We start from the raw sequence: 21,044 nt of genomic DNA, 5'->3' as shown, positions 1-21,044 counted from the left end.
AGACATTTTGGATGAACTTCAATAAAGAATTACAGCAAGAAAACAATAACAGACAACTGGTTTATTGTTTACAAAGAAACAGGTTAAGTTATTGCAGCATTTAAAGGAAAGTGTATTTTTAAATCTCCATCACAAAGAATAAGTCACTGAAATCTAAATGATTTAGTGATTAAATTTCCCCCCAATAACCCACAGATAGAATAATTAACTGAACACCTTTGAAGGACATTTAGCAGAGATCAGTAGTAATGGAAACCTTGCAGTGCAATGCCATCAAAACACAAAGACAGCAGCTGGTCACACCATTCATAGTAAGACTTAAATTATGAGAAGCAGCGATTCAAAGTGCAAGAACCAAAATCAAATTCTCACGTGGCCACACCATTAGTCTCACCCAGGATGCTGCCCGAGTTTTTTGTCCTCTGCTTCTCCCCACCCTCCCTTTGATAATCAATGTAATGGCAGCTTCTTAGCAGGGATGGGGTCTCTGACAAGATTCAGTGCTCGGACCGCCTTTGGTTGTGTCATTTTGTCTGAAGTTACTCCTCATTAATTTACCGGGGGGTGGGGGGGGGAGCCTAACAAAACCCAGGAGCATGAGACTGGCAATAAATTTTTATTCAAATTTAGACATACAGCACGGTAACAGTCCCTTTTGGCCCATGACCCTGTGCTGCCCCAATTGCACCTGATTGACCAACAACTCCCCCAACAGTATGTTTCAAAGGGTGGGAGGAAACTGGAACTCATGGGGAAAACCCATGCAGATATATGCAGACTCCTTACAGAGTGGTGGGATTCGAACCTCCGTCCCTATTGCTGGCACTAACTGCTATGCTAAACGTGCCACCCAATAAAGAGAACCATTCATACCTCTGTAGTTAAGATTGCTACAAAACCCTTGCAGCTCACCCACCTCTTCCACAGCACCTGAACGTGCTCCAGAGACAGTGCCACATCCCAACAGTCCCAGGCAGCAACAGCTCAGGTGCTTGCTGCACCATATTTAGTGATGTGAGCAGATCAGAAGGATCACAGAGGGAGGAGTCAACCCACAGCAGAATCAGGATAGAAACTGAAAGTTCTGTTCCCCTCCTGCACCTTCAGGAGCCAGTGAACGCAGCTCTGTGCAGTTCACATTGGGAGCCACAACTGCCAGGTTTGCGGTGGTTGAACGCATGTCCTCACAAATCTTGGTGCTGAAAGGGGAGTGATCCTTCACAAGGAAATTAGCGGTCTTCGTTCTTGTGCAGCTGTCAGCAGACAAGGCTCAACTGTCAAACTCCCCAATCTCTGACTGATGCAGGAGTTACTTCTGTCCAACCTACTGAAACAAGCTGCCAATTCTAACTCAAATCCTGGAAGTTCCAATATGGGATTTATCCAAAAGCCCAGCTCCAGGCCAAGTCAGCTCAGAACAGAGTGGGAAGAGATACAAGGTCATATGAGGGGAGATCTGCTCTTCCTGACTATGCCGAGGACAAACATTACATTTTATTCTTGGTTAAATTAAGACTGTGGTTGGTTATTGGAAACTTGGGAGAAACTCCATTAGGGTCTCAGGCCTCTACTGCGAGCACTGTGGAGGCTAAAACTCTCCCCAATCCTGTTCAAGCAAGCAGGACTAGATTGTTCAGGTGGTCAGGAGGGTTGTTCGGGAGACGTGTGGGGGGGGGGGGTCATGAGGTGGGTAGGGTCAAATTAGGGAGAAATGAGCTTCGACATTTACAATAAGAGACCACGTTCTGACTGTCCTGCCAGTAAAGGAACCGGGAACCCCAAAGATCTGCTGCTGAAAGCAGGAGGTCACGGAGATTCCAGCCGCAGCTCTTGCACTGAAGAACCGGAGTGGCCCAGGGTTCTCACCTTCACCCAGTTCAGGACCGCTCTGCAGAAGCTTGTGATTGAATTATTGCAGAAGGGGCAAGCAGATAAGAGAGATGGGAGGCAGGTTGGGGTCCACGAAGCCCCTTCCCACCTGTATTCTGAGTCCAGCGTCTACAAAAGGAACGGGATGATTGGCGTGCGCAGAGGTGGGTAATCTCGGAAGTCCTTGAGGTAGCTGCGGTGCTTGCTGTTTGCCCAGATCGCCATCTGGATGAACCCAACCAATGTGAACAAGGCAACTGGGAGAAAGAAAATCAAACCTTTTAGAAGCTCAATCAAGAGTCCCCAGCTCGATCCAGGTGTCCTGTCTGCCTGAAACCAGAACCTCCCAGAACACCAGAGTGAACAGGGGCCCTGACTCCATCCTCAACATCTACTTCCCTAATTCCATCAAATACCAGAACTAATCACACAATCTCATAGATGGGAGGGATATGGACTGAGTGCTGGTCAGTGGGACTAGACTGGGCATAGACTAGAAGGGCTGAAGGCCCTGTTCATGTGCTGTAATACTCTATGGTTCTAATGCTCAACAGTGAAAGATTTGAGCCCGAGACGGTGATGCCTGTGTATGGGACCAACCACGAAGGGATCCAGACTCTGGGTAAGCAGAGGACTGGTACAGAGCACTAGAAAATGGGGAGACCACGGTAGCAGACCAGTGAGGGGCTCTGAGGCTGAAGAACACATAGGTTGTGGGATGTTGGTGACTCGAGGCGAGGAGCCAACCTAGGACGCATCAAGGGACACACACCAGGCTGCGGACTGCTGGAGACTGGGTCAAGACAGGAATCGGAACCGGCATGTGAGAGGGCGCTGGAGGCTTCCCGATGCCTAATGATTTGAATAGAAGGCTGCAGGAGCTCTGCAGGCGAAGCCATGGACTCTGGGAAGGGGGGGGGTGGGGAGGACACTTTTGCTTTTCTTTCTCACTTTGGGGGGGAGGGGGGCAGGCAATTTCTGCTGATGGCGAATCTTTGTTTGCCTTATGGCAGACTAAAGGAAATTTTGTGTAATACATCTGTTTCATTACATGATAATAAAATAATCTTGAATCTTGGTGTACATCATTCCCACATTTACAGATCCTAGGTGGAGTTCCACCTTGTGTACATCCTGCCCTGGTCTAACCAACTTGTGAGCAGTCGGGACCCTGGATAGCGTTGTAGAATGGAGAGACCTAGGGGTACTGGTGCATAGGTCAATGAGAGGCAGCATAGATAGTAAGTCAGGAGTGCAGAGCAGGGATGGCATGATACAACTGTACAAGAGGTGGCGTGATCGCACAGCGTATTGTGTGCAGTTTTGTTACTGAGGAGCAATTCAAGCTGGAGAAGATGCAGAGATTTAGGAGAATGCTGCTTGCACATGGGGGCCTGAGCTAACCGAAGAGGTTGAGCAGGCTGGCGCTTTATTCCTTGGAGCACAAGAGGATGAGGAGAGATCTCACAGAGGAGATCAGAATAGTGAGATGAATAGATCATTTGAAAGCAGAGTCTTTTGCAGAGAGTAGGGGAATCAGTAACCAGAGGACACAGGATTAAGGTAGGTGGTGAAAGAATTATCAGGAAATTGAGGAGTGATTTTTTTTTTTAACCAGGGGATGGTGGGTGCATGGAACAGGCTGGCAGAGGAGGTGGTTGAGGCAGGGATGATTGCAAAGTTTTAGAAAAATTTGGACAATGCGACTGGTGTGGTTGGGACATTTTGGCTAGCTTGGGCTGAAGGGCCTTTTGCCATGCTATTTGATTCAATTAAGCTGGAAAAGGGCAGAGAAGATCCATATTAATGTTACCGGGACTGGTGGGGGGGGGGGTGCGGGGTTGAAACATATGAAGAGATGGGATAGGCTGGGACTTCTCTCCCAGGTGCGTGGGAAGCTGAGGGGTATTTTATAAAACCCAGAGTAGAATGTACAAGATAAAACTGATATAGTCATTTTCTCAAGTAGGGGAAATCGAACAGTAGACGGCACAGATTTAAGATAAAGATACTGATTGCTCCAGACCACTGGCCGTCAATGCCTGATTACACCAATTATTACAGCAGCAGGGACTGCTGGAGGCAATATGAGTTATGAATATCTCATCAGAGCATACGAAATAGGAGCAGAAGTCAGTCGTCCGGCCCGTCAAGTCTCTTCTGCCATTCAATGAGATCATGGCTGATCAGATGATGTGCTTATCTCCACCGACCTGCCTTTCCCCTTATCCCTACTCTGCAAGAATCTATCCATCCTTGACTTAATTCTATTTACTGAGGTCAATGGGAAGAAAATTCCATAGATTCACCACCCTCTAGGAAAAGCAGTTCCTCATCTCTGTCCTAAATCTATTCCCCTGAATCTTGAGGCTATGTCCCCTAGTTCTAGTCTCTCTACCAATGGGAACAACTTATCTACCTCTATTTTATACATTTCTATAAGATCACTTCTCAGTGTTTAAAATTCCAGTGAGTACAATCCCAGGTGCCTCAATCTCTCCTCAGGCCAACCCCCTCAGCTCTGGAATCAACCTGGTGAACCTCCTCTGCACCGCCTCCAAAGCCTTCCTCAAATAAGGAGACCAGAACAGCAGGCAGTTCTCTAGATGCGGCCTCACCAGGATCTTGTATAGGTGCAGCAGAACCTCCCTGCTCTTAAATTCTATCCCTCTGGGAATGAAGACCAACATTCAATGCGCCTTCTTGATAACCTGCTGCACCTACAAACCAACCTTTTGTTATTCTTACACAAGCTTTCCCAAGACTTTCTGCACAGCAGCGTGCTGCAATCACTTGCCATTTAAATAATAATCTGATCTTCCATTTTTCCTTCTAATGTGGCTAAAGCAAATAAAGATACACAAATCCCCTGGGCCTTACCTGATATTCCCTCGGACCTTGAGTGAGACTAATTTAGAAATTGCAGGGGCCTTGGCAGAAATATTCTGCCAGGGTAGCTCATGTTGTCCCGTTGTTTAAAAAAGTCTCCAAAAATAAACCAGGAAATTACAGGCCAGTGAGCCTGATGTCAGTAGTGGATAAATTATTGGAGGGTGTTCTGAGAGATCGGATATACAAGTATTTGGACAGCCAAGGGCTGATTAAGGATAGTCAGCAAGGCTTTATGCGTGACAGGTCGTGTTGAACAAATCTTGTAGTGTTTTTGAGGAGGTTACCTAGAAGGTAGATGAAGGAGAGGCTGTGGATGTTGTCCACATGGACTTTAGTAAGGCCTTTGACAAGTTCCTACATGGGAGGTTAATTCAGAAGGTTCAGACACTAGATATCCATGGAGAGATTGTAAACTGGATTTGTAATTGCTGAATGGACGAAGACGGAGAATGGTAGTAGATGATTGCTTCTCAGACTGGAAGCCTGTGATTCATGGGTGCTGGGATTATTGTTGCTTGTTGTCTATATAATGTGGAAAATTGGATCAGTAAGCTGGCTGATGACGCTAAGATTGGAGGCGTTGTGGAGAGCGAGAAAGGCTTTTAGAGCTTGCAGAGGGATCTGGACCAGATGGAAAAATTGGCCAGAAGGTGGCAGATGGAATTTAATGCAGACACGTGTGGGGGGTTGCATTTTGGAAGGACAAACCAAGAAAGGACATACACAGTAAATGGTCGGGTACTGAGGAGTGTGGAGGAATAATGGGATCTGGGAATACAGATACATAATTCCCTAAAAGTGGCATCACAGGGTTGTAAAGAAAGCTTTTGGCATCTTGGCCTTCATAAAATCAAAGTATTAACATCCCAGGAGTTGGGATGTTATGATGAGGCTTATTAAGACATTGGTGAGGCCAAATTTGGAAAATTGTGTGCAGTTCTGAAGGCCAAACTACAGGAAGGATATCAGTAAGATTGAAAGAGTGAAGCGATTTACCAGGAGTTGAGTTATAGGGAAAGATTTATTCCTTAGAGCGTAGATAGAAGAATGAGGAGAGATTTGATAGAGGTTTACAAAATTATGAGGGGTAGAGACAGAGTAAATGCGAGTAGACTCTATCCACTTAGATTAGGCAAGATCAATATGAGAGGAAATGGCTTTAAGGAAAGGTTTAGGAGGAACAGCTCTCACTCTGGTGTTTGTGTGGAATGAGCTGCCATCTGATGTGGTAAATGCTGACTCACTCTTAAGTTTTAAGACTAAATTGGATAGATACATGGATGGGAGAGGTGTGGAGAGTTATGGAATGGATGCAGGGCAGTGGGATTAGAGGAATGATGTTTCGGCACAGATTAGAAGGGCCGAATGGCCTGTTTTTTGTGTTGTAGTTTTCTTTGGATAACCTCACATTTACCAACATTGTACTCTATCTGCCATCTTTGCCTACTTCACTTAACTTAATTGTATCTCTCTACAGACTCTCTGTTTCCATTGCAAAATTTGTTTTTCCACTTCATTAAATGTCATCAGGTAACTTAGATACACTACTCTCTGCCCCCTCATTCATCCATATTGTAAACAGTTGTGGGCCCAGTACCAGCCTGGTAGCAGCACTCCGCTCACCACCAATTTCCAACCAGAACAACATCCCTTGTACCCAACCCTCTGCTTTCTATTGGTTAACCAATCCTCTATCCATGCTAATATATCACCCCCAATTTTATGCATCCTAATTTTGTGTAGCAGTTTTTTATGCACGACCTTATCAAACGCCTTCTGTAAATCCAGGCAAACAATGTCCATCTGCTCCCCTCGATCTACCATGCTCATTATAGTTTCAAAGAACTTCAGTAAGTCTGACACCCTATGCTGGCAGGCACACTGCGGTAATGACGCAGAAACACAACAGAACCTCTTGAACTCTCTCCCAAGGAAGTTGTAGAAACAGTCTCATTCAATTTAAGAATCAAAGAAATAGACTTTTGAATAATGAGGGAATTAAGGATCATTGGGAAAAGCCAGATCAGACCCGATCTTGTTGAACGATGGAGCAGGTCCAATGGATCAGATGGCCAACTCCTGATCCTATTTCTAGGGTCTTTTTGATTCCTTTAGAAATGGCTCTCAGTCCTGTGCATGAACCCCACAGAAGAAATTGTGAATTTCCTGCTGACGACCGTCCTCTGAACTAAAGTTACTAAAGCGGTTAGTTTGAGCAGTGAGGCCTCACCTGGAAGACACTGAGTCATTATTGTGAAACCGATCCAGGAGCCAACCTGCAGTCAAAGGGAAAGAAACACAGCAGTTACAACAAATGGGGGGGGGGGGGGGGGGGAGCTCCCTAAAACCCCTGCAGCACAGAGCAGCCACACACCTCACAGGTACATAGGTGACTTCCCCAGTGGTAGTTTGGTAGTTTCCAATGAGGGGGATACAGTTACAGAGTATAAAAAAAGGTGCAGAGAAATTTCTTCTCTGAAATACCACCCACCCCCCCCCCCCCCCAGGGAGTGAATCCCTGAAATTCCTCACCCCTAGGTAGTGATTCTCTGGTATTACACAACCACCTCTCCCCCCACCCCCGGCAGTGAATCTCTGGAATTCCCCACCTCCCTGAGAGTGAATCCCTGCAATTCCTCACCCCCAGAGAGTGAATCCTTGGAATTCCCCACCTTCCAGGGAGTGAATTCCTGGAATTCCCCACCTCCCAGGGAGTGAATCTCTGGAATTCCCCACCTCCCAGGGAGTGAATCTCTGGAATTCCCCCACCCAGAGGAGTGAATTCCCCCCACCCCTGGAGAGTGAATCTCTGGAATTCCCCACCCCTGCGGAGTGGATCTCCCATCATATTGAACCTTTGAGGGGCCTTGCCTGCTCCCAACTATTTCCCTGTGACCATGGTGGGGGGTGGGGGGGGGGAACGTTCTTGTCCATTAGCATGGACCAAAGGAAGGAGAAAGCCCAACAGGATTTGGGATTGATGGGATATGGATAGTATGGCCCTTGGTGGTTGCACAGAATTACATTATTGGCAGGGTAGGCCACTTGGGTAGATTTGATGCCTCTTCATGGAGCAATGCATCAATCCTTAACCTGTCCTATCGCCCACCAGCTCTACCTTCTGGACTCTCTCTCGCCCATGTGAAATCTAGGGCAAAGTGTCAGTGAAAAGATGCCAACCCAGAAAGCTTCTTGGTTTGGCATCGGATTTGACGTATAGCAGCAGTTCCCTTGGACTGGGAGGTGGGATAGCATATGCAACCTGGCCTGGCCTGGCTGAAAGCGCACCCATCTGTCTCTCTGACTCATTGCCTTCCCATGCCAGTCCATAAGACACGATGAATTCACTGCGCTGACTCACCTCGTACGTGTAGTTGGGGCATGACACCAGGAGGAAAAGCCAGGTGAAAGGGTTCTTTGTGGGGAAGGGAATCCTACGAGTCTTGGAGCCTGTGGGGAAGAGAGAGAAGAGGGAGATGTGACAATTCCCATCACGTTTGCCCTGGCATGGACCTCACCACCTCCATTCTGCTGACCCACCGAAGACAGTCCCACTAGGAGCCCCTGGACAGAAGGGCCCGGGGTAGCTCAGTTTCAGTCACTGCCCCGAGCAGAACCATTGGCCACAGGAATCATGCTTTGTTCCTTATTTACTCACCTCACACCCTCAGGCACTGCAGGTAATGTGACTCAGACAGGAGTGGGGTGAGGGGATGTTTCGCAGCATGAACTGCCCGAGTAACATGTAGTACAGACAGCAGGCAGTGGGTCCTATGGGTTGAGTGGGGAGGGGCTAAATAATGGCAGAGGGGCTAAATGACAGGGAACGGACTAAATAACAGGGAGGGGCTACATAATAGGGAAGGGGCTAAACAACAGGGAAGGAGCTAAACAACGGGAAGGGACTAAACATAATGGGGCAAAACAACAGGGAAGGGGCTAAACAACAGGGAGGGGGCTAAACAACAGGGAAGGGACTAAATAACAGGAAGGGGCTAAACAACTGGGAGAGGCTAAACAACAGGGAGGGGCTAAACAATAGGGGTGAGGAGTGATCATTCATCAACGTGCCAGTGGGTGTCTGGTGAGGCAGAGATATTGTCACACGTTGGGCAGGAACAGGTTCACTGACCAGATGGAGGTCACTGGAGGGCAGGGGCACAATTTGGAGGGTGAGGCAGAGGGGGGATGGATGGAGGGCGGGAGAGAAAGAGGAAGGCTTTAGACTTTTCCCTCTAGTTTACATCTCTGCTAGCTTCGGTGGAAAAAGCCTGCTGGCTCTATCTCTCACTGTCACCAGTGAAACCACGAAAATAAAAGCACAAGATGCTGGAATGGAAGCTGTAGGAAGTGGGTTGAAGGGATATGATGAAGGGTTTTTGACCTGAAATCTCAGCCTCCACAGATGCAGCCTGACCTACTGAGTGCTTATTGGTTTTATTTCCGATTTCCAGCCTCCGCACTCTTTTGAATTACAAGCTACGCCACCTCATTTAAGGCAGCACCGAGCCTGATCTTGTAGAAGAGGACTGGAAAAGACACCGGAAATTTTATTGAGGCCCAGGCCATCTGAACAGCCTGCTTCTCTTCTCTATGGAAGGAAGGTCAGGAATTAAAAAAATTTAATATTCAGACAGACAGCAATTTAAAAGGCCATTTTGGCCCACAAGCCCGTTTTGCCCAATTAACCTAACCCTAACCCCCATATGTTTTGAAGGGTGGAGGAAACAGGAGTCCTCAGGGAAACCCACGCAGACATGGGGAGAACTCTTTACTGACAGTGCGGGATGTGAACCCTGGTCCTGATCACTGGCACTGTAACTGCATTGCGCTAATCACTACTCTAACCATGCTGCCCCCTGAATGATCTCGTGGAACCACTCCCACCTGTGGGAGAACTCCAAGGGATGCTCTACCTACCAGTACCAAATCCGACAGGGAATTGTAGAACCTCAGGAATTAGTTGAGATAGAGGAAAGAGATGCATTTCAAGGGAATCTGCATTAATTGAAGGAGGGTGGGAGGAGGAGGACTAGTGATTTCGCAGGAATAGGAGAGGGTAGAGGCTCAATCACACCCCGCAACAAAACTCAATAGTTTCATGTCATTAATTCTCATTTTAATTAAACATACAGAAAGATAACAGGCTCTTCTGGCCCAGGACCCCACCCCACCCAAATAGCCCAAGTGGCCGATAAACCCCAGGGACAGATTAATGTAGTAGCGAGAGTAGCAAATGCTATGGGCCCTGTAATTTCAAGGGCCCCTACATACTATGAATTATGAGAAATATTTTTGTTTTCATCTTTGTGCAGCGGCTATGAGACACCACGCTGATATAACCCAATTAAAGGTGATAATTGACTAAGATTGCTAATCTTAAATTTAAGGTTAGCGATTTTAGCCAAATTATTACCTTTAAAAGGGGTTATTAACACAATGTGTTGAAATTTGTGCAGCGCCAGCGGCTATTAGAAACCACTCTGATATTCTGTATTAATAACTGTAATTAAAGGTGATAAGAGGTGCGTGATTCCCACACCCCGACCTGGAGCCACAGGTGCCTGGTTCCCAGATCCCAAACTAAGAGATCCACACGTACACAGCTCCCAGACCCCGACCTGGAACCACAGGCTCATGGCTCCCAGACCCCGAACTGAAAACACAGGCCCCTTTAAAATATGTACTACAGGCCTCGCAATACAATGTACAAACTCTCTCACAGACAGCGGCAGATTCGAACATGGGACACTAACGAAGTGAATGATAACAAATCAAAATGGTGCTTGTGTTTTGTTTTCAGGGATGTTGGTTGCTGAGATTAGAGCCAATGGACGGAGTTACTGGACTCCATCTCCCCTGCCCCGAACTACATCAATGCAGAACATCTGCAGGGGTTTACATGGTGGAGGGTCGAAAAGTAAAAGGGAGCATTGAGCAGCATTGAGGGAAAGTTTGCCACATGAATGAAGCAACCATGAAGTGGTGTGGGATGAGCTGGGATGGGCGGTGACAGGGACGTGAGAGGCGATTTGAGAGAGATTGAGGCATACGCAGGCAATGATGGAGGGGGGAGATTTGGCAATGCGTTCACCACACCTGTAAATCCTAATGCCAGGACAGAAGGGGTTGGAAAAGTCTTGGCAGCCGCTTTGGAGCACAGTCTCACCCAACTAGTTCCCTCAAGCTGAGATCAAGCTCCACCTCAGGTGAGCAGGTTAACCCATGACCTCATGGGCCTGTGACCCCTGCTGCATTCTGAATTGCAAAAGGTTGGTTTGCAAGTGCAGCAGGTTATCAAAAAGGCAAATGAAACGTTGGCCTTCATTGTTAGAGGGTCTGAATTTAGGTAAAAACACACAGAAATGTTGGAACTTACAGCGTCCATAGAAGGTAAAAGATTATATTACTGACATTTGGGCCTCAGCCCTTCCTCAAGGAATAAGCAAGGTGTCAGAATAAAGAGAATGAAGGCTGGCCAGGGGAGGAGTCCAGACCAACAAAAGATATTAATTGGATATAATAAGAGGATTAAGTTTAAGGAGATTATGCTGCAGCTGTACAAGGTACTGGTGAGGCCACATCGGGAGAACTGTGTGGAGTCCTGGTCTCCTTACTTGAGCAAAGATGGACTGGCTTTGGAGAGGGTGTAGAGGAGGTTCACCAGGTTGATTCCAGAGCTGAGGGGGTTGGCCTATGAGGAAAGATTGAGTAATTTGGGACTTTACTTGCTGGAATTTAGAAGAATGAGAAGGGATTTTATAGAAACAAATAAAATTATGAAAGGCGTAGATAAGATAGAGGTAGGTAAGCTGTTTCCATTGGTACAGGAGACCAGCACCAGGGGACATAGCCTGGTATGTAGATTTAGGATGGAGATGAGGAGGAACTGCTTTTCCCAGAGGGTGGTGAATCTGTGGAATTTGCTGCCCATTGAAGGAGTGGAGGCAACCTCAGTAAATATATTTGTTGGATAGATTTTTACATAGTAGGGGAATTAAGGGATGTGGGGAAAAGGCAGGCCGATGGAGATGAGCCTATCATCAGATCAGCCATGATCTCATTGAATGGCGGAGCAGGTTCGACGGGCCGACTAGAGCTGGTTACATCAAATTATGCTCCTATGTGATGTCCTCGAGGGACTGCTCACTATTTTAAAGGAGGTGCTAAATTATCCCAAACTATTCGTGCAGGAAACTCTGAGGCACAACGCTGGGCAGCAGCTGTTAGCAGCTCCTCGAGGGTTAATGGCAGAACCGGGGAATGCATTCTGCTAATGGGCTGTCAGCAGACACCTGTTCGAGAAGGATAAGCCATCCGTTTGAATAAGTTAAATACACCAGAAGCTCTGGCATCAGTCTTCGAAACACTCGAGCAGACCGGGGATTAATTATAAACAAATCATCTTTACTTAGAGCAGCAGCTGAAGTTACAAAAAGGGCACGGGTTAAAGTTCACATCAAATTCCGCACACGGATTTCAGCTCTGAATGATGACGTTTGTGGCCTCGTTCCATCGCTGGAAGAAGGAGGGAGGAACAGGCTGGTGAAGGAGACGTCTGCATTTCTTCCCTATCTATCTACTCCTCCGTTACCAGTCCCAGCGCTAACTTTCGCCAGAACAGGGGAACCCTTGCCTCTGTACAACATGGCTTTACACACAGTGGAAATAAAATGCTGGAGAAGCTCAGCAGATCAAACAGTGTATTACAAAGATAAAGATGCATAACCAGTGTTTTGGACTTGTGCCCCCTCATCAAGCCCGTGGGTTCCTGCCTACATTTTGCTCATGCCTTAATTAAGAACTCAAGCCCGAAAAGTCAGTTATGTATTTTTATGCACACTGTTGGACTTGCTGAGATCCTCCAGTATTGTGTGCTTATTTCATTCACGGTGTCTGCAGACGTTAGTGTTTTACTGCCATGTGCTGTTAAACCAAGGCCCCCGTAAATTAGAGCAGCAATTTTCTGTCTGGGCACTCTCCAATCGGATGACATTAACATTGAACTGCTAGCCCACTCCCCGTTCTCCCTCTCTTCCCCATCCCTCTGTCTCCTTTCCTCCAGCTTTCCATTCACAGAGCCATCCCCCTCCCCCCTGTTTGCTGGTGTGCCCTCTCTCCCTTATCCATCTATTACCTTCCACCTATGGGACTGTGCTCCCTCCCCTGCCCCTTCACCCCACCATTTTATTCAAGCCCCTGCCTACATTTTGTTCATACCTTGATGAAGGGCTCAAGCCTGAAACGTTTGCTGTAAAAAGGACCACTGTTTGACCTGCTGAGTTTCTCCAGCATTGTGTTTTTACTTCAATCACGGTGTCTGCAGACTTCTGTGTTTTACTCCTTTAAACACAATTGGGAGCCTTCCTACTGAGATGCAGGCTTGCTTAACCCTTACATCCTCAACTCCTTCCAGAGTCTTGTCCCCCTCGCCAGCTTCCTCCTGTTCCACAAACTGCCAAGATGTACCAAATCCCCCTATTCCAGATTTATAACCTTCATTCCAAGGGAGGTTCTGGAATTCCTTCCCTAAACCTGCAGCAGTTTTGTTCTGTTCTCCAAGCTCACCAATCATAAAACCTCCAGTTTACCTGATGTCAATTTTTGTTTCTTCTTTCAGGGATATTTTAAAAAGTCCATGGAGACGTGGGCTGAACTGAAACAGCGTTCAGGAGTTTTGACTTGACTGCCAACATGAAGAATGTTGTAACTAGAAGATGGGTCGACTCATTGATCAGTCAGTAGGTGTGACATCTCTGATCCTGACTGAGGCTGGTGTCTGTAACCTGGTGTCCACCCACACTTACTTACCCACACATCCTTACTGAGGCTGGTGTCCACTCACACTTACTTACGCACACATCCTTACTGAGGTCGGTGTCCACCCACACTTACTTACCCACACATCCTTACTGAGGCTGGTGTCCACCCACACATCCTTACTGAGGCTGGTGTCCACCCACACTTACTTACCCACACATCCTTAGTGAGGCTGGTGTCCACCCACACTTACTTACCCACACATCCTTACTGAGGCTGGTGTCCACCCACACTTACTTACCCACACATCCTTACTGAGGTCGGTGTCCACCCACACTTACTTACCCACACATCCTTACTGAGGCTGGTGTCCACCCACACATCCTTACTGAGGCTGGTGTCCACCCACACTTACTTACCCACACATCCTTACTGAGGTCGGTGTCCACCCACACTTACTTACCCACACATCCTTACTGAGGCTGGTGTCCACCCACACTTACTTACCCACACATCCTTACTGAGGCTGGTGTCCACTCACACTTATTTACCCACACATCCTTACTGAGGCTTGTGTCCACCTACACATCCTTACTGAGGCTGGTGTCCACCCACACTTACTTACCCACACATCCTTAGTGAGGCTGGTGTCCACTCACACTTATTTACCCACACATCCTTACTGAGGCTGGTGTCCACCCACACTTACTTACCCACACATCCTTACTGAGGCTGGTGTCCACCCACACTTATTTACCCACACATCCTTACTGAGGCTGGTGTCCACCCACACTTACTTACCCACACATCCTTACTGAGGTCGGTGTCCACCCACACTTACTTACCCACACATCCTTACTGAGGCTGGTGTCCACCCACACTTACTTACCCACACATCCTTACTGAGGCTGGTGTCCACTCACACTTATTTACCCACACATCCTTACTGAGGCTTGTGTCCACCTACACATCCTTACTGAGGCTGGTGTCCACCCACACTTACTTACCCACACATCCTTAGTGAGGCTGGTGTCCACTCACACTTATTTACCCACACATCCTTACTGAGGCTGGTGTCCACCCACACTTACTTACCCACACATCCTTACTGAGGCTGGTGTCCACCCACACTTATTTACCCACACATCCTTACTGAGGCTGGTGTCCACCCACACTTACTTACCCACACATCCTTACTGAGGTCGGTGTCCACCCACACTTACTTACCCACACATCCTTACTGAGGCTGGTGTCCACCCACACTTACTTACCCACACATCCTTACTGAGGTCGGTGTCCACCCACACTTACTTACCCACACATCCTTACTGAGGCTGGTGTCCACCCACACTTATTTACCCACACATCCTTACTGAGGCTGGTGTCCACCCACACTTACTTACCCACACATCCTTACTGAGGTCGGTGTCCACCCACACTTACTTACCCACACATCCTTACTGAGGCTTGTGTCCACCCACACTTCTGGTCCTGGAATCAATTCCTTCACTCACCCTCACAATTTGTGTCATGATCACACTTTCCAAAAGAGGTTTCTCAATCTCACAAACTTCTGTTTTCAGTTCCGCATTATTCTACCAAAAGGTAAATCATCTGGAGAAAGTCAGTAGGTCACTCAGCATCCATAGGAAGTGAAGGGGAACCAACATTTTGGGCCTGGTTTAACAGTTCGTGACATTTTCAGAGTTCCAGTATTTGAAGATGTTAAAAGTTTCAACTCTCCACCTATCCAACCTTCCATCTCATCCTTTTAAAATCCTTACCTTATTTTCTTACCTTTTCACTGTCTAATATTTCATCTTCTATCCTGGCAGATATCACACCTCTCCCTCTGCCTCTTAAAATCTCTCCCTGCTCCTAATAAACGGTGACTGATTAAAAAACATTAATTCTCCACAGATATTCCACGACCTGATGATTATTGATAACTTTTGTTTTTGATTCTTTTGCTGCCCACTCACTCAGGAAGACAGCCTATGTATTAAATGACCCATCCTACCCCGATCACAAAATTATGAAAAGCATAGATAAGATGGAGGCAGGTAAGTTGTTCCCATTGATGGGGGAGACTAGAACTAGGGGACATTCAGGGCAGGAGATTTAGGACAGAGGTGAAGAGGATCTGCTTTTCCCAGAGGGTGGTGAATCTGTGGAATTCACTGGCCTTTGAAGCAGTGGAGGTGACCTCAGTAAATATATTTGACAAAGTTGGATAGATTTTTACATTGTAGGGAGATGAGGGAAAATGGAGAGAAGATGATGCTATCATCAGATCAGCCCTGATCTCATTGAATGGCGGAGTAGGCAACGGTGACCGACTCCTGCTCCTATTTCTTATGATCTTCCCTTCCCATTGGACAGATGGTACTCAAACATGAAAATGCACCCCTCCAGATTCAAGGACGTTTCCCTTCAGTTGTTATCATACTCTTGAATCGACCTCCCTGGTAAATGATGACGCCATTGAACTATTTTAACCTTTTCTCTAATATACTGCACTTAGTCCCAGTAAAACTGCGCCCTGCACTTCAGCTTTGTTACTGTGCTAACTGCTTCACTTACGTACGAGTTAACCTCCATTGATGCAAGTTTTTCTCCATTACTTTAGTACATATGACAATAAACTTTGGTTCGAGCCACAGTCCTGGTCCCGGAATTGTAACTTGCCCAGTAATGAAAGTAGCTTTTGATATTTTATTTTTAAAATTGCTAAGGTATGATGATCAACTTGTTCCTAGTGACCTGGATAGAGTGGAGACAGCCTCACCTGCTGGCCGGAGATTCCTCAGTGCCACGTGGATGGAGAAGTTTCCAATTTGACAGAACTGCAGAAAGAGAGATGATCAGTGAGAAAGGTTCAGTGGAGGTGAACAACAACACAGCAGCAGCAGGTCACAACGGCTCAGAACAGAGAGGAGAGAAATCTCCACCAACACAGGGTGGCATGGTAGCGCAGTGGTTTAGTGCAATGCTGTTACAGTGGCCAGTGTCGGACTGGGGTTTGAAGTATGCACGTCCTCCCAGTATCTGCGTGGGTTTCCTCTGGGTACAACATAACATTCAAAACATATCAGGGGTTTAGGTCAATTGGGCAGCACGGATTTATGGACCAGAAGGGCCTGTTACTATAGTGTATGTCTAACTTTGAATTTAACACTGAATAATGTATGAGGGAACCTCGCCACCAACATTTCACAGGGCATGAGCACTGTGTAGACTAGTGTGGAAGAATGCCTTGCTTTCCATGCAATTAGCATGAGAAATCAACCCAGGAGTCGGCAACAAGGGTACCTGCTCTGGTATCTAACAAGGCCACAGCCAACTCCGTTACTCTGTCCTCAAGTCAGGCTTCCAAAAACGAATCAATCTCTAGTCTTGAAATATATTTAATAAGTAATCATTCAGAGTCTTCCACGTGACAGAATCAAGTACCCAGCTGCATTAATCCCATTGACCCAGACTTGGACCATACCCTTTGTGTCTTGACAACTCTAGTGCTGACCCAGACACGTGTTAAAGAGTAGTGAGAATTTCCTCTTCCATCATCCCCTCAGCAGCATGTTCCAGATCCCAACCTCTCTCTGAGTCAAAAGGTGTTTCTTTACCAAAACCTGTGCACTCTAGTTTTAGATTTCTCTGTGCTGGGTGAACGCCAACTATCTTCCCATTTCTGGTCCAAGGAAAGAAAACAGAGTTTGTCTCGTCTCTTCTCATCGAGTAAACTGGGTGAATCTCTTCCGCACTCTCGCCAATGTTAGCACATCTTTGCTATAGTCTGGTGCCTTGAATTGTACATGATGCCAGCAGACTGGCCAATTTTGTAAAAATGCTATCAAAACCCTACTCCTCTTGGATTTGATGCCTTGCTTAATAAAAGCAAGAGTCCCACATGCCTTCTTCACCTCCTGATCTACTTGCATTGTAATCGACAGTGAACCTTGGCTGTGTCCTTCAGTGTCACCTTGTTCCTCAACACCTCCTAGGGTCCTACGGTTATTAGTCCTCTTAAAGTACCACCCTTTATACTTTCTGGATTTAATTCCCTCTGCCGAGAATAGCAAGTCACGGATAGATCACAATTCCAAGGTGTTTTTATTGCTCTGAATGAGTAATGAATTTTTTTTCAATGTGCAATTGTTTACCAGGCAAACACTTCAATCTTTGTTTCTCATCTACCTCAGTTAATTCGGTTCTCCCTCCTCTGTATCTGGCTTATTTTCAAGCTCACCACTACAAGTCAACGGAACTCTCAATTTGCTAAAGCAAATGCAAATATAAATTTAGACACACAACACGGTTACAGGCCATTTTGGCCCACAAGCCTGGGCCGCCCAATTACCCCCAATTAACCAACAACCCCCCAATACGTTTCAAACGGTGGGAGGAAACCAGAGCCCCCAGGGAAAACCCTTGAAGACATGGGGAGAACGTACAAGCAGACAGAGTGGGAGTCGAATCCAGGTCCCAATCACTGGCATTGTAAGAACTTTGCACTAACTGCTACCATCCCGTAATATCATTTCACCTGGGATTATTAATCAATCCAGTCTATTGGAAGATAAAGTTTAAAATAAGGTTTATTTGTTGATTCCGAGATGAGGAACTGTTTTTAAACATACTCTACGAACTCCTCTTCCAAGATATTCTGCTAATCAGGTTGACCTTGCCAAGAATATCACTGGGGTCTCCAATTCCTCTACTGACAACATTCACCAGGACTGTTGCTTAAATAGGGCTCAAAGAATTATTCAGGACCCTTTCCATCCACCACACAGTATCTATGACCCACTGCTAACAAGGAGCATCAAAGCCAGGACTGGCAGGCTGGGAAATAGCTTCTTCTTACAGGCTGTGTGATTGATGAACAATATCACGTAACCTAGTATATTTATGCATTTATTTTAAATTATATCTTGTTTATATGTGATTATTGTGTATTATGTGTGCATCGTGGTCCTATTTCATCGGGTTGTAGATGTACAGTCAGATGATAATAAACTTGAAGTATGCTGGAACATTGAAACAGATCTCGATCGCTCTGCGGCCATTCTTCTCTCATGGTCAAGAGTTCAAAACTAATGGTTTCTAATTGTGCCATATGTTTGATTTTAAATTTAGACATACAGCCCAGTAACAGGGCCTTCTAGTCCATGAGCCCATGCCGCCCAATTACAACGAATTAACCTACACTCCCAGTATACTTTGAACAGTGAGAGGAAACCAGAGCAAGTGGAGGAAACCCACGCAGACATGGGGACAACATGCAATTTCCTTACAGATAGCACCGGATTTGAATCCTGGCGCTGGCTAACTGTTCCACCCTCTGCCTACCAAAGTTTACCAAACATTTTCTCTCAATATTTTGTGTATGAAACACCATTTCCTTGATGGTACTCTCTTTGTTAAACACAATTTTACCCGTGATAACTTTCTGCTCGCTGAACCACTTCATTGTTCTGTTGTTCCTGGCTCTCTACCGTACTTTTCAGAAGTGGCCGTAAAGTGGTTGTGGGAGTTCGGGGGGGGGGGGGGGGGGGCGGCTCATCTTTCTGAAGCATCCAAGGCTTTAGATGAGAGATATGCCTGGATTCATGTTTCTCTACTTTGCACAAGAAATATTTGGCAGTTGCACCACAGCACTGGATGTTGAAGCACTCCTCACCCACCCTTACACTTGGGGACCTTGTCTCCATAAACAAGCTGATGACACTCCAAATCCACGCTCTCAGAGGAATATCGGAGAGGCTTGGAGAAAGTCCCCTTTGTTTGTTCCTCTGCAACCAGTTGACCTAAAGTTACAGTACTGGGGAAAAAGCAGGCAGCAGTATGGTCAAGGGATAAATTCACCAGGGATGCTGTCAGTCATCTCTGAAAGGACAAATCAGTTAACTGTAAACGTGTTACAAACTTCATCCTAATTTTATTCAAGGAAGAGCTACACTGGAAATAATTATGAAATCCTGTAAAATTAGTTTCCCTTTACTTCCCAAGGACACTCCGTGACCTGCTGGGTTTCTCCAGCACATTTGTGAGCTGCTATATAAACCACATGTTTTTTGTTGCATTTTTAACCAAAATAACTCTATCGTAACCACTTGATAATACATTCTTGTTTCATATTTTGGGGGAAACTCACCAGAAATACGGCTAATGCTACTTTCATCTGTTTATCTCCATAAGCTGAAACAGAGGAACAAAAATCATCAGATAATCCAAAAACCAACTGCAGTTATCAAACCACCTCCCGACACACTCCCACCCTTTGACCACTATGTTATGGTTGTTCAACAACCGTCAGAAACCTTGGACAAAGCTTTTCAAGCAGCTGGAGGCCACAGAAAGTAGAAGTGAATCTTAAATACCAAATGGTAACTCAGCTGTTGGCAAGAGATACACAAAGTGAGGGACCTTTTGTTCTATGGATAGAAGTCACAGATTTTAAATTACCAGTCCAGAAACAGAGGCCAGACGAACAAACTGGAAAACCAAATATACATCCTTACTGGTAAGCAAACAGATGACCCATCTTGGCTTCATCCTGAGAACCCCACCATTATGGAAACCAGTCTTCAGTCAATTCAATTCACATCGTTTAATACCTTAAAATTCCGCTATCCAGAATTCAAGCAACCAGCAAAAAAAATTGCAGAAAACGGGTAAAAAATTCCAAATTTACTATTGGCACCCCCTAGCAGTTAGTTCGCCAATCACGCAACGTGCAATCTCAAACAACTGGAAAATTCACTTATTCGGCATCTACAAATCCCCATAGATCTGGGGTTTTACTGTATCACAAAACTACTGAGAGGATTGGATGCATCAAATACAAGGGAGCAGTGTGATTGTGTAGTGGCACGTGCTGGTGTGGCTGCGTTGTTGAAGATTCAGAGCAGAGAACTACCTGCACCTCTGTGGAAGGTTTCCCTGGCCCACAAAACGCAAATTTAAGTGGTTTATTATAATCTGATTGCACAAGCACAACCTGACTAAACAGTGTTCTCTGGTCCTTGGGGCAAAACATGCAGACATAACACACATGAAAACAATACACATGCAGGACAAGCATTCATGTATACAAATGTAAATATTGTTTTGTGAATATGAGAGTCTCGGAGGGTCAATGTGAGCACTTCCTTTGGTTCGTTCAGCGTTCTCACTGCCCGTGGGAAGAAGCTGTTCCCTCAGCCTGGTGGTGCTGGCTCTGATCCTCCTGTATCCCTTCCCCAATGGGCGTGTTGTGTGCGGGGTGGAAAGGGTCCTCAATTATTTGCACGCCTCTTCAGACAACGATCCCAGAAGATCACATTGATGGCAGGGGTTGGGGAGGAGATTCCATGGTTACAAGGTGGGCATGATGGGGAATTAAATATTCAAAGGTATTATGGAAAATATACCTATGTACTATTCATTATGCATTCATTAATCCATTCGTATGTATCAATTTACTCTGTACTTCAACTACACTGTTTATGGGAAATATTAATGTAATTAAGTAACAGCCA

At 46.1% G+C, this 21,044-nt stretch overlaps 1 protein-coding gene across 6 annotated transcripts in view; it reads right to left on the bottom strand.

Annotated features, from left to right (window-relative positions):
- Positions 1–46: 46 nt before the first annotated feature.
- The window catches only part of LOC138758576 (very-long-chain enoyl-CoA reductase), a 115,645-nt gene continuing 94,647 nt past the window's right edge, over positions 47–21,044 (bottom strand). For all 6 annotated transcript variants that reach the window (XM_069927720.1, XM_069927721.1, XM_069927719.1 and 3 more), the window contains 5 exons: positions 19,679–19,722; positions 16,310–16,367; positions 8,123–8,211; positions 6,992–7,037; positions 47–2,126 (listed from right to left, as the gene is read on the bottom strand). In XM_069927720.1, coding sequence (XP_069783821.1) covers positions 1,999–2,126; positions 6,992–7,037; positions 8,123–8,211; positions 16,310–16,367; positions 19,679–19,722 — 365 coding nt within the window. In that variant the 3' untranslated portion in view covers positions 47–1,998. The remainder of the gene's footprint in view (positions 2,127–6,991; positions 7,038–8,122; positions 8,212–16,309; positions 16,368–19,678; positions 19,723–21,044) is intronic.

The sequence above is a fragment of the Narcine bancroftii genome, chromosome 3, assembly GCF_036971445.1.
Source record: "Narcine bancroftii isolate sNarBan1 chromosome 3, sNarBan1.hap1, whole genome shotgun sequence".
Lineage (NCBI taxonomy): Eukaryota > Metazoa > Chordata > Chondrichthyes > Torpediniformes > Narcinidae > Narcine > Narcine bancroftii.
This window is presented reverse-complemented; position numbering and strand designations above follow the sequence as displayed.